Source organism: Sinohyriopsis cumingii, chromosome 18 (assembly GCF_028554795.1).
Source record: "Sinohyriopsis cumingii isolate HCF-2022 chromosome 18, ASM2855479v2, whole genome shotgun sequence".
In the NCBI taxonomy this organism is placed as follows: domain Eukaryota; kingdom Metazoa; phylum Mollusca; class Bivalvia; order Unionida; family Unionidae; genus Sinohyriopsis; species Sinohyriopsis cumingii.
Genome location: NC_142978.1, coordinates 75,597,540 through 75,613,199, shown reverse-complemented (window position 1 = coordinate 75,613,199; position 15,660 = coordinate 75,597,540). Strand labels below are relative to the sequence as shown.

Here is a 15,660-nt window from a genome sequence, read left to right as displayed (position 1 = left end):
AGTCTAAAGATGAATCTAATTGGATGGGTTTCTTTAGTTGCATCCAATCTCATAATGGAGTAGTTTATACTGATTCGACTAACTACCGATCTGCCTGATAAGGGGTGTACTTCTTAAACGTAATTTTTGAATGGTAATGGTCTCTGACCATATAGTTAGGGAGTAGGGGGTGGGTGGGTGGGGGTGGGGTGGATGGGTTGGGGCGCAGTACTCGTCTACGTGAGTTAACATTAATGGGCTAGCATAGTTCTAAGTTATTGTTGCAGTAGAGGTTTATTACGCTTGACATGAATTTAACATGGATGGAGCCGTTTTGGGTCTTAAAGGAGTGTTTAGTCACCGATGATAATATTTATCCATCCCCATCCAACATGGGCATTCTGACCTTATGGCCAGACCTATATACATTTATGGACAGAGAAGAACCACTCTGAAATTCACTAATATTTTGTTGTCGGTTTAATACATTTGATGAATTCGACATCTTTGTTTACGTTGGTTGTTATAATGTCTACCTCGAGATTTCCTTCCACACCAGTTTACATACTGTTACTGACGAGAAATTAATGTAAGGTAAATAAATGATAGGTGTATTCTTCTTGTTCGTTAGCACTGTTCTCAGAGTCTAGTTTAAAATGAATGTTTCTCAGAGGCGGAGAGGCTGTGTTTCCGACCACGTTCCACTTGAGTACACAAGAATCAAGTTGGGTTCTCCATAAAATTAGAGCCAGTCCAGACAATACTTGAAAAAATCTGTTGATGTTGGTGTTATTCGACTTCGGAGCTGTGTTCTTATCTCCAGACAAAACAGCAAAGCAAACTGCTCAGAGAAAAATATAAAACACTGTCTATTACTATCGTGAAAATCCATCCCCAGTTGATGAAAGGTTCGTAAGTATCGTTATTGACGCCTCTGATCATTCTTGTGAGTGCATCGCATGCCTGATATTTCAAATCATATCGACAAGAAGTTGAGCGTTAAAATAATATCCTTCAGGAATTCTCGTGCTTTACACATTGACTAATGATGTCATCTTCTTCTTATCTTTTCGTAAAAGCCGGAATATTTCTTGTTCATCTGTTCTTGTACTGGCTTGTCTAGTATTTCTACGTTTGGTCCCAAGTGATATTCAAGACCACATCTATTTCACAATGGGACTCGTGGTCAAGTTGTACTAAGTGGTCAAGTGACTTTGGTTGTCATTGTTGTGACTGCAGTGGCCTTATGCTCACGTTTCTGCTACCATCGATGATGGATTATAAATACAAATACAAGTAAATACAGTCAATGAGTAACATGGTCCGTACTTGTTAATCACTTTGTTAGAAACTCGACTTTTATATAGCAGATCGAATCGCACATTGCATTTAAATAATCTAACCGAATAAGACAACTTTTTTCGGGAAACGCTCTTCACAAAACACCCACTGGTTTAATTTTCATGCCGCGCTTATAGTTGTGATAATGATGAGGGTAACACAATGGAAGAGCAGATATTCACGAATTCTTCCTGTTATTTTCCATGAATTTGAAAGATCTGCAATCGAAATGACCTGGAAAACCTTTCTAAAGTGCTATCACGTCTTGGGTGCGACATTGTCCCACTTTAGCTGTTTGGGTTCTTTGTGTATTGTAATCGTCGTATTTTTTAGTCACTCGTTATTGTTGTTGTTGTGGGGTTTAACGCCAGTTTCAGCACAAATTAGGCTATACATGGCGGCCAGTATTAATGGTGGAGGAAGAACCCGGGAAAGAACCACCGACCATCGAGAAGCTACTGGCATGCTTTCTCACATATCTACATTGCCTGAATCCGAGACTCGAACCCACGCAGACAGAGGTGAGATGGCAGTGATCCGTAACGGAGAGCGCTTTAGACGACTCGGCCACTCGTTGTTGGTAGGGCAGGTAAAAGAGTCCTTTTTAGAACATGTACGTTTATATGAATTCAAGTACCACGTTTGTAATGTCTTCACGCCTTTCAAATGGATACATCTTTCGAAGCTTTTGTCGCGTGTCTTCTTGGTTCGCAAGTGTCCAGTTAGAACAGTCACGCATCTTTTAAACAGGTTTTATTTCCCGATATATACGCATTACGCACATAAATACATGCACACACACATATACTTATTTGCTGCATAACTAATTACTAGATAGTCGACAGTGCTGCTTTAATATTTTCCCACCTTGTTCTTAGTTCTTCGTACCTTGCCAAGGAGCATGTAGAATATAATTCAGATGTGTATCATTTTTTATATTTTCAATGCAAGCCACTAAACATGGAATGCAACTTTAATATTACAAGTATATATGTACTTTTGCCTCAGAATGAAGCATACATTAATAATCTGCAATTCTGATGCATTTCTAACTTTAAAATAATATCTTCTGTGAAATCGAACTCAAAATGACATTTGCCCGTAACAATTGACCTAAAATTTATCAATACTGTTTTCACAAACTGACATCCAAAATTTAATCGAAGCAGAATCTCTTTAGTTTCATTACAAAAAGTACATAATGTTGATTCAGAGTATTTCATTTCAAACAAATCTACCATTTGTATAGAGACATCTGTAGAGAACTTTGTAGTGAAAACGTTGACGTCCTCAATCCATAATAATAGAGAAGGGAAGGAAAAATATTGATTCCCAATCGTCATGCAAGTAAGTCTTATTTAGAATAGAATTCCATTTATGTTGATATATTTATTATATAGTTAAATTCTGCTCATGGATTATTTTGGGATATTCATCCCCAAAACACATCTTTCTAGAACCTGTGAAACTTGTCAAACCATGTGGAGTCCGTCCTTCTTTAAAAAGAAAGTCTTATTGCTTCCAAGCTCGTCAAAACTATACGAAGTTTCCATAGGGAATGATTGAGTGGATACAATTTTTTATCCACGTGACTTTAAGTGCATGACTGTTAAACAGATTGAATATGTGGCATCTTTAGCCCACCATCTTGAGAGTCATTGACAGAATATTCCTTTTAATTTTACCGCCTTTCCCACTCCAAAGGAAGTTATAAAAAACTGTTTGAATATGTTGCATGATTTCCTATGGAATGTCCGGAAGTACCAAAAAATAGTGAACGAGCATAGGCGAGACCAAAGATTTGATTACTGAATTTTCTTACAAGATATATATTTCTAAAAGACCAATTAGCAAGAAACACAGTTGATATTTAGTTGTCATTGAACCATATCTTTTATGCTAGGTTTAACGTTCTAATGATAAAGCCCATCACTCGTCCCTTCCCATCTTGGTATTGACTTTTGAACAGCGACTATTTCCACAGCACTGACATCTGTGTGAATAATACACTCAAAAGAAGATAAGTACTTGTACGTGTTTCATTTATCTTGCAAGTTAGTACTGCCACAGTACGTACTATTTTTAGAAAGAAAACTCACATAACGGCAATAATAATGTTCAACACTATTATATTTTGTACCTATGTATCATTTGTTGTAGTGTTGGTCCCATGGCGGTGTTTAACTTCTTCCTTGCTCACAATATGTCCAAACAACTCCACTGCATTGCATCGTAAAGGACGTTTCTTTTGCTTTCAGTTTTTCATCTAACATTTTGTGCTCTTTGCAAAACGTTTTCATGTCGTGAAATGAATTCCTTAAAGGTTCACCCAAACGAAAATGTCATCGATGTAGATGACACAGATTTGCCATTAAAGTCCTTGAAGATACCAGCTCTACTAGACACTGAAATATAGTTGGGGTACAAGAAAGTCCTATGGTGTTACATTCTCGGCATCCTTATTTGGGGACGAACACTGCCTTTGGAATGTCTTTACCTTTCAATGGAATTTGGTGATACCCTTAGGTAATGTCCAGTGTTGCCATTCTTTTTCGTAACTATTACAAAGGGTTATGCCCAAGGTGAAGTCGATTACTGTATTCTCCAAATCTTGCATAGCTTTCCTTTCTCTTTTTAGTCAAGGCTGATGACATTAATCTTGGGGGTTGTTTGACTGGGTTTGTATCTTCAGTGTCAATGCTGTGTTCAAACCAAAACATTTTCATATTTGGATAGAGTACTCTCACCCTTGCTAATTAAATCTGGAATTACTAATAAAATGGTCTGCTGCCTTTACTTACTCACTGTATAATCATGAATGCCAGTCTGTTTTTATATACCATGAAGTATACTTTCTCCTTTACTTAGGAAAATGTCATTCTCATTCTGTAATATCTTTCAGTAGAAGTCTTTCATCTTCGATTTATGTGACTATTACTTACCTGTCCAGTTGTAGTAGTCATAATTCCATATATACAGGTTTTTTTTCCTAAGTCATTTAGTAGTGTTCCACGTACGCGAACCAAAGGTAATGACCTCGTTAATGGTTGACGTTTCTCTTCAGGTATTTCACTATAAACCCTGAAAGCAATAATAGCCTTTGTTTGACCCGAATCTGCAGTAAACATCGGTTTCACCCCTTCTATTGAACCTTTAACGTAAATTCCATCTTACTTTGAGGCGTATTGTCTGATATATTCTGCACTCCCGAGTACAATTTGAATATGCAAGCGGGCATTTATTAAATGGGGCTGTACTGTGGTCATCACTGTCAGACCTATCACATTTAAATCATCATAGTTATGGCCTGTATGATTGATTACTGGCCTCACTTGAGGAGTGGTCTCTCCATTTTGCAACTCTTACCTAGGACTATATCCATAAGGTTTCGTGTACACGAATGGGCGATCTCGTTACAAATTTCCATTCTCCCTACAACTAAAATTGTTTAGACTGTGACCATTTCCATAATTTGCATTCAAATAAGGTTGAATTTAGAATCGACTTGCCTTGCAGTAATGTGAGCACGTTATTGTGCAATGTTTTCTTTAACATTTCTTCATGTTTCTCTATTCTGTCCTCTGGTTGTTGGCAAATTTCTTTACATATTTCTACCATTGTGATATTACGTTTGTCTTCCTTAGACTAGTGGAAGCACCCTTGTCTCTGTTCTGATTTTTTTCCCTGAGACCATTATTTTTCAGTGATACCGGCCTGCTTCGTACTCATCTTTCTCATTTAAATCATACTCATCATCTTCATCTGACTCAAGTCCTTTTCGTGTGCCCCTTCTGTACATTCTTTAAAACATATTCTCTCTTGCAGATATTCTTTGGGACATATCTTGGTTTGCATACTGGTTCATCAATGGTATTTGTTTCCCTGACATATTCTACTTGGAAAATGCTTCTAAACAATCCATACCCTCGAGTTTTTCTGAATGTGTTACGATGTACCTTGTCATACACAAGCTTTACCGCAGCATTATAATCTTTTGTGAGCTCTTCTGCCCTTTTCTTTCTCCTTGTGAATTGCCGAGCACAAGTCTTTATTATCTTTACAATGCGATAGATGTTGATGGGTTCATTCAGCAGTGTACTGAAAGTTTCTAGTCTTTTTAGGAAGCTGGCCGAATACAAAATCCCTAGCCCACCCATGCAGACGTGGTTGCTTTCACTAACTCGTAACGTTGGTGTCCTTGTCCAACACACATCCTTATCTTATGTGCATTATCATAACATATTAATACACGTACAACTGGATCGAATGGTACATAAAATTATATTGATATAAATCTATACAATGGATTTTAATTATGAAAAAAGTAATTATATTCAAGTTGATATAGTGTTAAGAATTAAGACCATTGAGATGCAATGTATATAAACGATGACTTTAGTATTTTTTTAAAATGGTCAGTTAAAGGATACCAAATGTATATCTACCCTTCCCAATATGGATATCGAACCATTACTTTTTCTTAGGAGTCCGTAACACTAACTGCTGAAGTTCGACGTCTCAATAACAAGAGAGAACAGAGACTTTAAAAGATACTATAGTTTGAAAGGTTTATTTAGAGTGATTCTTAATATCCTTTTTTATATTAAATCCCATTCAAATCATTACAAATTACATTTGCAAATATACATTAAGCCACTAACCTTCTCATTGTACACGTGATTTGACATAAATTGTGTTAAATTGGAGTGCTTTCATGACATATGCTGGTAGCAGAGGTTTCAATATACTAGTTCATTTGAAGACAACGATAAATACAAAATGGTTTCGAGCAAAAATCGGCGATATGATTGTATTCCATGATGGTAAATAAATTCGTGTACTTTAAATGAAAACTAGCGTGTCTCGAGTTCGGTAGGATACATCAAACGTCTCAGTGGCGATATCGCTTTTATATATAACTTCTGTAACCATATTTCCTTTTTAGTTCTTCTGTGTCTTCTCTCTCTCTCTCTCTCCGTCAAGACGAATAGATATTAAAATAGTTGAATAGTGTTGATCCTCTACCAAAACTGTATGTAATCAACGAGAAGTCGCTTTCAAGTATGCTTCAAGTTTTAATCTTTTAATACCTAGTTTTCCCCATGAATCATCGAACCCGTTAGTATTAGATATTATGTCGCTGGTCCAGTATAGTATACCTGTTACACTCAGCGACAAACTGAACACATTTGTTAGATTGTGTGTGTGCGTGATTTGGATTTTTAACGTAACATTATAACATTTTTCGAGTCATATCGCTACGATGTCTGCAGCGTGGCAGTTTGTAGTGATGTCTAGCACTTGGGCATCATGCTGCAGACATGTAGCTTCATGTCCGACCCAGTCACATTATCCTGACACCGGGCTGACCAGTCATAACACTAACCTCTTGATGCTGAGCGTCAAGCGAGGCAGCTGTTGGTATCATTTTCATAAGTCTTTGGTATGACTCGGCCGGGGTTCGAACCCATGACCTCCCATATCGCTGTTGATTGCAAACCCAAACTAAGTAACAACCGAACTTTGGGTAAACGTATGTTACGGACACAGACTGAGAACGTCCAAACACACAAAATTAACATCTAAGTGCACTAATAACACACAAAAAGCTCCCAAAATTCTTACAAGCAAACTCACAACCAATTAAATCTGTTGTTTAATGACATTACGCATGAGGTCTGTTGGTGAGTTCTTTCACGTTTCTGTGGTACCCTCACACCAGGAAAGTAATCGCTGTCAAGCAACGCATAAATGTGTTCACAAATATTAAATTCTCCTCAATTTCGTAGGAAAATATTCCTTAATTTGACGAAATACACAATTTGAAGCATAATACGTATAACCTAAATATGTAAATATCGCTGTTATAAAATTATTGTAAAATTACGGAAGTTCTTTTGCTGATGCAGGCGTTAAATGCACTGAAACATAATGGATAAACAATTTCCATCCTAACAAAGGCTTTTTTGCCTTACAAAATATATATTTTAAAAAAATCTTTGGAGTGGATATAAGGAAATTTTTCACTTGTTTGATATCAATGTTTCCACTCAGCTTGTGAAATATTTTTTTATATCCACTAAAAAATTGCATATATCCCGTATTTAATATTTACTCTTTCAGATGTATTGTATACTTATCCATTACTGTTTGCATCCTTAGGATACGTATAATTTTAAATAGTTTAGATATTCCAGTGAATTCCTTCTGATATGTTATTAAAATGGGCATATGGTCCCCAGTTCTATATTAAGTCAACTTTTAGCATATGAGATGAAAATATATTACGCTATAGATTAGATATTTTAAACTATTTGAGTATTTAATTCCAACTAGTGAAACAGTTCAATCATCTTGAGTCGAAAACGACGACTTCCCCCTCCATATCCTTATTCTTCAATGCGGTCAGGAGATTAAACACTTATCTTTCTCTCGACATATTGTTGCTGTCCGTTTCTTAACAATTTCATGAAACTAATCTCAATGGAAGAAGATCAAACGGATACAAAAATTCGGCAGCTCCTTTTAACCACGGATAATCACCTTCATTCAAGTGACCAGCCTCTAAGAGTTCCGGTGTGGTAAGTAAACAATGATGATAAAACCAAAGGAAAACGTTACAGCATGTGATTGCTGAAATTTGAGAAACATTGGTCAATGTGAAGTTAGGAGTATTGATCTTAATCTGTGTTTAAATCATTATAATGGACAGTCTGTTTATTTTATCATTAATTAGCTTTATATATGAGTGCTCGCAAATCAACGTAAATATGTTCATTTCATAATGCATGTCAGTGTACACGTGTCTTTACGGTCTCTCGGCCTGTCTCTATCTTTCTGCCTGCTTCACTTGTCCGCGGACATCCATCACTATGTTACGTGATTGTCTTTCATTAAAATGACATCCAGGTGTAGAAATATGCGACACAAGAGAAAAGGGGTAATCTTACTATTTCCAGCGGTGACAATTCATCAACATATACAACAGACGAGGAATACTAACTTATTTATACTCGTAACTTGTATTTAAATATTTGTTAACCTCATTAACGAACCTTTTCCATCTTCATTTTCAAAGAAATACATTTAATTTTATATTCTTCTTCAATTAAACACTATTATAAATGGGAAAGAATAACTATTTTTATATTACAGATGTTTAAATCTAGTTCTTTTCATAGTTTAAACTTGATTTTTCTGGAGTGTACTTTTTGTCTCTCACGTGCGTCATTTAAATATTTCTGGATGCTTGAGCGGTGTCGGAACCTGGCACATTGTATGCCTTCAATGACACAGTGTTGACAGAAGATGGCGATTCTTACAATATTGGATTTAAGGACAGTCATGAGACAATTAACAAAGGGCGTAGTTTTAAATGGTAGTATATTTAAGTTAATATATAAACTTATTAGGTACACATTAAGCAACCTATTCTACACTTCAGTTTACTCTGCCCCATTTACCTCTATCGTTACCTGCTTGTTTGCTCTTTTTCGTATAATTTTCAGAGAATTATTCATCATGCTACCAAATGATTAAAAGATATAACCTTCTGTATTGTTACTGTCATTACAATAATTTCCATGTCCGAAGCATTCAATGATCAAGAGACATTGAAACATCAGACATCCTATTGTCTTTTTGTATAGCCAATAATACACGTAAATTTTAAGATTTTAACTTTGATAAGCATTTACCTCTAAGTCGTCTATACTGTGTGGCCCTTCTTGACACCAGATGACATTTTATACTTATCTGACATTCCTTATCTTGTATCATCCGTTCGTTATTGAAAGCTATACACATTTTTCGTGCTCTGCTGAAGTGAATAAACATGCCATTTGTTCCCTATATTTTCCTGTTGTTCGTCAGTGTGTTACATGGCCTGATCCTAAACCCAGAGGAAGGTGGACAGACGGACACAAGCTTTCTGCAGCTCCTGCTTGAGGAGAAGCAGCTGATAATGATGTTGGAACAGAAGGTCCAAGACCTAAACAGCCGAGTTGCCAGCCTCGAGCACCTCCCTTGTAGTAAGTATACGTTTAGCTAAAGTGACGGAAAATATCTAGATATTGATATGATAGAAAGATTAATCATATATATTGATGCATATTCGGGTTTACATATAACGTACAGCTTTCAGTCAATCTGCTATCATTCATGGTGTCTCTATATGGTATGCGTGAGTGGTTATGTGCATGTATGCATGCGTGTATCTTTTAATGCTTGTGTTTGTTTTACATCGGGTTTACGGTTCGTATGTCTGTCATTGTATTTCGTGTGTTTTTCTTTTAAGTCTATCTCTCTGACTATATATACGTATTAAGGAAGATGGAGAAGTTGGTGGGTATTTGTCTTTGCAAAAATAGATAGATAGATGGTAGATAGATAGAGTCTTTTTAGGAAAGCTATATGATGTCAAAATATTGACTTAATTCCGACAGAGTGGTTGACAAATTTCATTGAGATTAACTTCTGTCTAAGCGGTCGTCAAATCTTTGAGAGACATCTGGCTCAATGGTCGTCAATTGTGATCATCAAATGTTTATGAGATTAACTTCAGCTCACTCATCAAGAAAATGTTATCTGCGTCCTTCTGTTTCAGTTGGCATCAGATTGTTGTCAGCATAACTTCTGGCTCACAAACCTCAATAATTGCATGAGAGTACCTTCTGTCTCAGTGGTCATGATATATTTTATGAGATAAACCAGGCTCAGTAGGCTTCAAAGCAGTCATTAAAACAGGGCCACCGGCTCCACCTGTACACCAAAAACATTATAAAAAACTGATGGGAATTGCCCAGTTTATCACATTAACTATGCAGTGAATGATATTAACTGTGCATTTAACCCAGGTAACTATTGAGAATTTATTTAAAGAAATCATGCGACTCATATTTACAAAATAAATAATTTCTACTTGGCCTTACCCTTTCTCTGCAAGTCAGTTTAACACTTTTAATATGGTAACATATAAATTATTTAAGCAAAAAATAAATTTGTAATGAGGTGCAAAATAAAATCATTCAGAAATTGATCACTCTCAATACATACCAGAAAAAATTTCCCAAAAGTACACTTGAAAATATGATATTGATGATATATATGCAAAAGTGTTAGATGAAAGTTTGGCAAAATATATTAAACTGGGCACTATGGATGGCAAAATCATGATACGAAATATGTTTATTGGCACTGATCAAATAAAAGTATGCAAGAATGAGTAAAGTGTATTTACTGACTTCCTGCATACTTTACGATAACAAAACTTCTCTTTAAATGTTCAATAGCATTAACATAAGATAAGAATTTGATCTAACAAACAAAACAGCAACATTGATCGAAATAGAATTTAAAAATTTATATAAGTTTAATAGTTCTACGAATCATGATTTTAGATACATTTTAGTGGAAAAATATTATATCGATAATGGAGAAAAAAGTCCTAGCTAAAAATGAATATAATTGAATCGATGGACTTATTTTCATTCTATAAATATTGTAAAGGACTAACACATCAAGATATATAAGACCTAAATGAGATTATTAGATTATATGTATTACACAGTTTGTTTTACTATGCAGCACACTATACACATATTTGAAGGTATTATTGTAGGATGAAATAAATCCCAGCAGTATTTATCAAACCTTTGTTGAATTTATCAATGAATGACTCAGGATTACCACCATCAATTCATCACTACCATCTCCTCCACCAGAATCACAACTCATTGCTGAAACTCTTTGCAAATTTGCTATTGTTAAGTCCATGAGTTAATGCTCTCATACCAATACATCTTTCATTTTTGGAACAGCCGTTGCAGTCCTTCACCTGATTGTAACTTGTCTCTATTTTTAAGATTTGATTATAAATGCTCATAGGTTAGTTTTCATATTAGTTAATGGTTAATTTTTACAATAGCAACTTTTGTTGCAAACTCTATGCTCTTCATTTTACTATCTTCTATCGTCGTAAATAATCTAGTACAGATGTTCTCAAACTATGGTACGCGGACCACTCGTTCGCGAGCTCCTTTCAGTTGGTCCGCGGAACTGCTTACAATAGTTACCGAACGATTCAATCAACATTAAGGAAGATTATTAAGTGGTTCATCAAGATCCGCAATATTTAAGCGCTCCGCGATATAAAAAGCCTGAGAACCATTAATCTAGTGTGTTCCTCATCTACTATGCTTACTGCTCCATTTTCTTTCTTGTCAAATGGCTATGCATTTATTTATTTGTTTACTTTCATTTAAATGTCATCAGGAAGTTTTCTCCATTGGTTGACTAGAAATTCTCGTTTTAGAGAATTTTGAAGGACTATGTTGTGCCTCTGTTTTGTTGATATCTGATATCTCCCTTTGCCTTACGTCAAATATATATAAACACCCCCACCTGCTTGGTTACCTACAACGGCAAGTAAACAAGTAAATAATTTAACTCGGGATATCCTTCATATAAATTTGAATACTATTTGTATCTAGGTCTTTGTAATATAAAATTTTGACAAGAAACACATAAATGATGTTGAATTCGAACGTAAAGTAGTTACTCTGTGTTATGTACATTTTACTGGTATTGTTTATTGGCTTTTCCTCATCAATATATGTTATGTATATCTGTATTTTGTAATTGACCTTGGTTCAAAAACATGTTAATGATCTACCTGACCAGTGCAATTATTTTGTAAACAGCATATAACATAGCGAATATTTCTCTATGATTATAGATTAAATATTCTGATCATTATTATTAAAGGTAAACATGTTTATTTGAATCTGAGTCTAGGACATGAGTTTTGTACTTGGAAATGTCATACCTTGTTGACAACTGTGAATGGTTTAGAAAGGAAATTGGCATAATCCTTGATCTATTATTGTATCTTAGCTTTTTATGTGATGTTGTTTATTTGAAAAATTACTAATTTCTACCTTAACATCGGAAACTGAATCAATCTTATTGTGGTGTTCAGTTGTTAATTTGTGTCGCTTTATTTATTTAAATTGTTCACTGGAATTACAAATAAATCAATAATACCTCTTGGAGTAAATCATTAATTTGGAATTACAATGAAATCAATCAAATACCTTTTGGATTTTATTACTGAGATACATTTTTTTGTTAAAAACCTGTTAACAAGTAGCCACAATAGTTAGAGTTCTTTATAAATTTTCACTTTTGTATTCTAGGGAAATACATTTTTTTGTTGAATTTGACAAATCTTTTGATTTTCGCTCTTTTCTGTTACTTAGTTTAAGACCATAGTCGTATCATCTGCTGTAATACAAGCTTAATGCATTCCTATTATTCATTGGTCATTCATTTTTAATTAATTGTGAATTAATTGTGTAGTGTTCAGAAACGGATGCAGTGATGAAAATATGTAGATCAGTAATCTTTAGAACAGGAGTAGTATATTAACATATTTTGTTAAATTGGCCCTTTAGAAGTATCATCTTTAAGGGGTCTATTATCATATCTCCACCTACCCCCTATTTATGCTAAACTAATGAAGCCAAAACAACTTGAAGACGAACTATGCCTTTTAATATCTAAACACGATCTTGACGGATGAGCATTCTGAACTGATTTAACAGTACATTATATGAAACGGAATAACAGAAGCATTAAAAGAGGAATTACAAAATAGTAAGAAAATGAAACATATAAGGAAATAATTGGTAAACACTTAGCCAACACGTAGCTGGATAAAACAGAGTCGACACATAGCAAGAAATGATATACATCTTTTATAAATTCAGTATCATCTAAAATATAAATCTCATTGCAAGATGTAATGGCACTAGATATAACATCTTGGACGAATACACTTTTTTTTCTCAACTAATAGTTAAACGAAACTACATGAAGTGTTGTAAGAAGACTACTTGGGTTTACACGAAATTATGCACTTTACTGGTTATTTATCATTTAGATTGAAGATATTTGTCACTGGAATGTAACTTGATGGTAACTTGAATACAGCTTGAATAAAACTTGAAGGTAACTAGAATGCAACATTAATAACTGGTTAGAAAAACCTACATTTTCTTGCAAAAAGCATTGAAGGCGGACAACGTTAAACGGAGGAATATGCTTAAAAATAATTTATAAAAACATGTTGCAAATACAGATGGTGTCAATATACATTACAAAAGTGTATCACCATATAGCTGACTTAAGTGGATGCTATTGGACTTTGTGTCGCGTATTAAAACACCAGAATAAAGAATCAGCGAAGGCAAATGTTCCAGTGAGTCAAATAAATGAAAACCATTTCCGGATATGCAGTCGATTAATACATTAGTTAATAGTGAAATCTTGTTGTTTTTATCCTTATGTCTATCCACACATGAATGGCTTCGGAGAGCAAACATTTTTCATCGTTAATTATGTAATTACAAAATTTGGTAGGGGGAAAGACGCTGCTTTTATAGCCCATATTGTTTAGTGTATTCCTGGAGCCTGTGGCCCTATTATAATAACTATTTTGACGATCACTGAGCCCGGCCTATCTCATGAACAATTAGTAGACCAAATTTGATTAATCTTTCTCATAAATTTGATGACCACTCAACCAGAAATTACGCTAATAATTTATGTTATAGTTTGTGTGTGAGAGGGTGATTTGGATTTTTAACGTAGCTTTAACAATTTTTCAGTCATATCGCTACGATGTCTGCAGTGTGGCAGTTTATAGTAATGTCTAGCACTGGGGCATCATGCGCAGACATGTAGCATGATGTCCCACCCAGTCACATTATCCTGACAGCAGGCCGACCAGTCCTAACACTAACCTCTTAATGCTGAGCGCCAAGCGAGGCAGCTGTTAGTACCATTTTTGTAAGTCTTTGATTATGACTCGGTCGGGGATCGAACCCACGACCTCCCGCATCCGAGGCGCACGCTCTAACTACTAGACCACCGGAGCGGTCGTTATAGTTTGTGAACCAGGAATTACTTTAATACAAATTCGATAACCACTATGCCAGATTTATCTCATTACAAAAAAATGACATCTTTGCCAGAAGTTCCCTTCATACAAGTTTGGACGTTATCACTGAGATAAAATGTACGTTCGCACTAATATGACGACCACTGGGCCATACGCTACTCTCATATGTCACAACCAGTTGTACAGGTGGCTCATGTTTTATCAAACTTTTGTTTGAGAATCTCTCCATTGTTTTTATTGTATTTTCTCAGAATGACTAAACATCTGAAATCGGGTCAAACGAATTTAAGGTGAACCCGGAATTTCGTTTACTATACTGCTTTTAAGAGATGGAAAAATTGAACTGCTGTTTAATGACCGCTTCGTCGCTTGGCTGATTAGTTGATGAATTGATTCATATATTCATTGATTTATGGAGATAGTTTCATAAATAGCATAGTACGAATATACATTTTATTGTAGAATCAACAAGTGAAGCGAGTCAGAAGTCAGTTGCTTTCATGGCCCAGCTGTCGGCGTCCATCGTCAATCCAGCACAAGGTCACGTAATTATTTTCGACCAGATAATAACAAACGTCGGCACCGCTTATAATAATCTCCATAGTATATTCACAGCGCCCGTAAATGGAACCTACGAGTTTTCCCTTTTCGTTTCCTCTCCAACAAAGTCATCTATTGACCACGGTCTCCATTTGTCCCTTATGAAGAATAACGTTCAAATAGGAAACATCTTTCTGGATGGTAATACACAGTATTGGCTCCGTAGAGGTACTTCCTCCATTGTCCATTTGAAGCAAGCAGATGAAGTTTGGGTACAGGTGGATTGGGTGAATGGAGACCACGTGATCGCTGGATGCTGCTTCCACTCCCATTTTGGAGGTTTTCTTATTCATGCTGACTAAATAAATTATCCGAATATTGTGTCCACTGCTCTACGTTTCTCGAACCGCTTGCAACGTCAGGGGAAGAAGAGTGTTCCCTACATGTTATCTGCATCTACTACTTTTCTCATTTTTGCTAGCTAATTTCCTTTGCATATGTGACTTGACGAAACAGTATTTTGAACACGTGCCCTCTTGAGAAGGAACATGGTATTTTTGCCCATGGCAAGATAAATCAATTAGCCAATGAACAAAACTATTTGCAAATGTTCGACTTTTACTGTGAAGACTTTCATGAAGGTTACATGTCATGCATTGAAATAAAATACTGTTTACGAACGCTCTAAACTGGATAAATTAAAATGCACCATGTCATTTGGTGTTGTGCACGGAGGTCGCGATGATTGATCTTAGCTAGCTTTCTAGTTAAATCGAAAGATGAATCTAATTGGATGAGTTTCTTTTAGTTGCATCCAATCCCATAGGGGAGTAGTATAT

General features: G+C 35.4%; 1 protein-coding gene across 1 annotated transcript; it reads left to right on the top strand.

The window, feature by feature from the left end:
• The first annotated feature begins 9,114 nt into the window (after nucleotides 1-9,114).
• LOC149777006 (complement C1q-like protein 4) lies at nucleotides 9,115-15,202 on the top strand. Its single transcript, XM_089942732.1, has 2 exons — nucleotides 9,115-9,350; nucleotides 14,744-15,202. Exons 1-2 carry the CDS (start codon nucleotides 9,155-9,157, stop codon nucleotides 15,181-15,183), a joined length of 636 nt encoding a protein of 211 aa, XP_089798858.1. The 5' UTR covers nucleotides 9,115-9,154; the 3' UTR covers nucleotides 15,184-15,202.
• Nucleotides 15,203-15,660: the final 458 nt, after the last annotated feature.

Excerpts from the sequence above, each read along its gene's own strand:
- LOC149777006 (XM_089942732.1), top strand. The coding sequence starts at position 9,155 with ATGCCATTTGTTCCCTATATTTTCCTGTTGTTCGTCAGTGTGTTACAT. Across the intron at positions 9,351-14,743 it reads CCTCGAGCACCTCCCTTGTA|AATCAACAAGTGAAGCGAGT; the intron begins GTAAGTATACGT and ends ATTTTATTGTAG.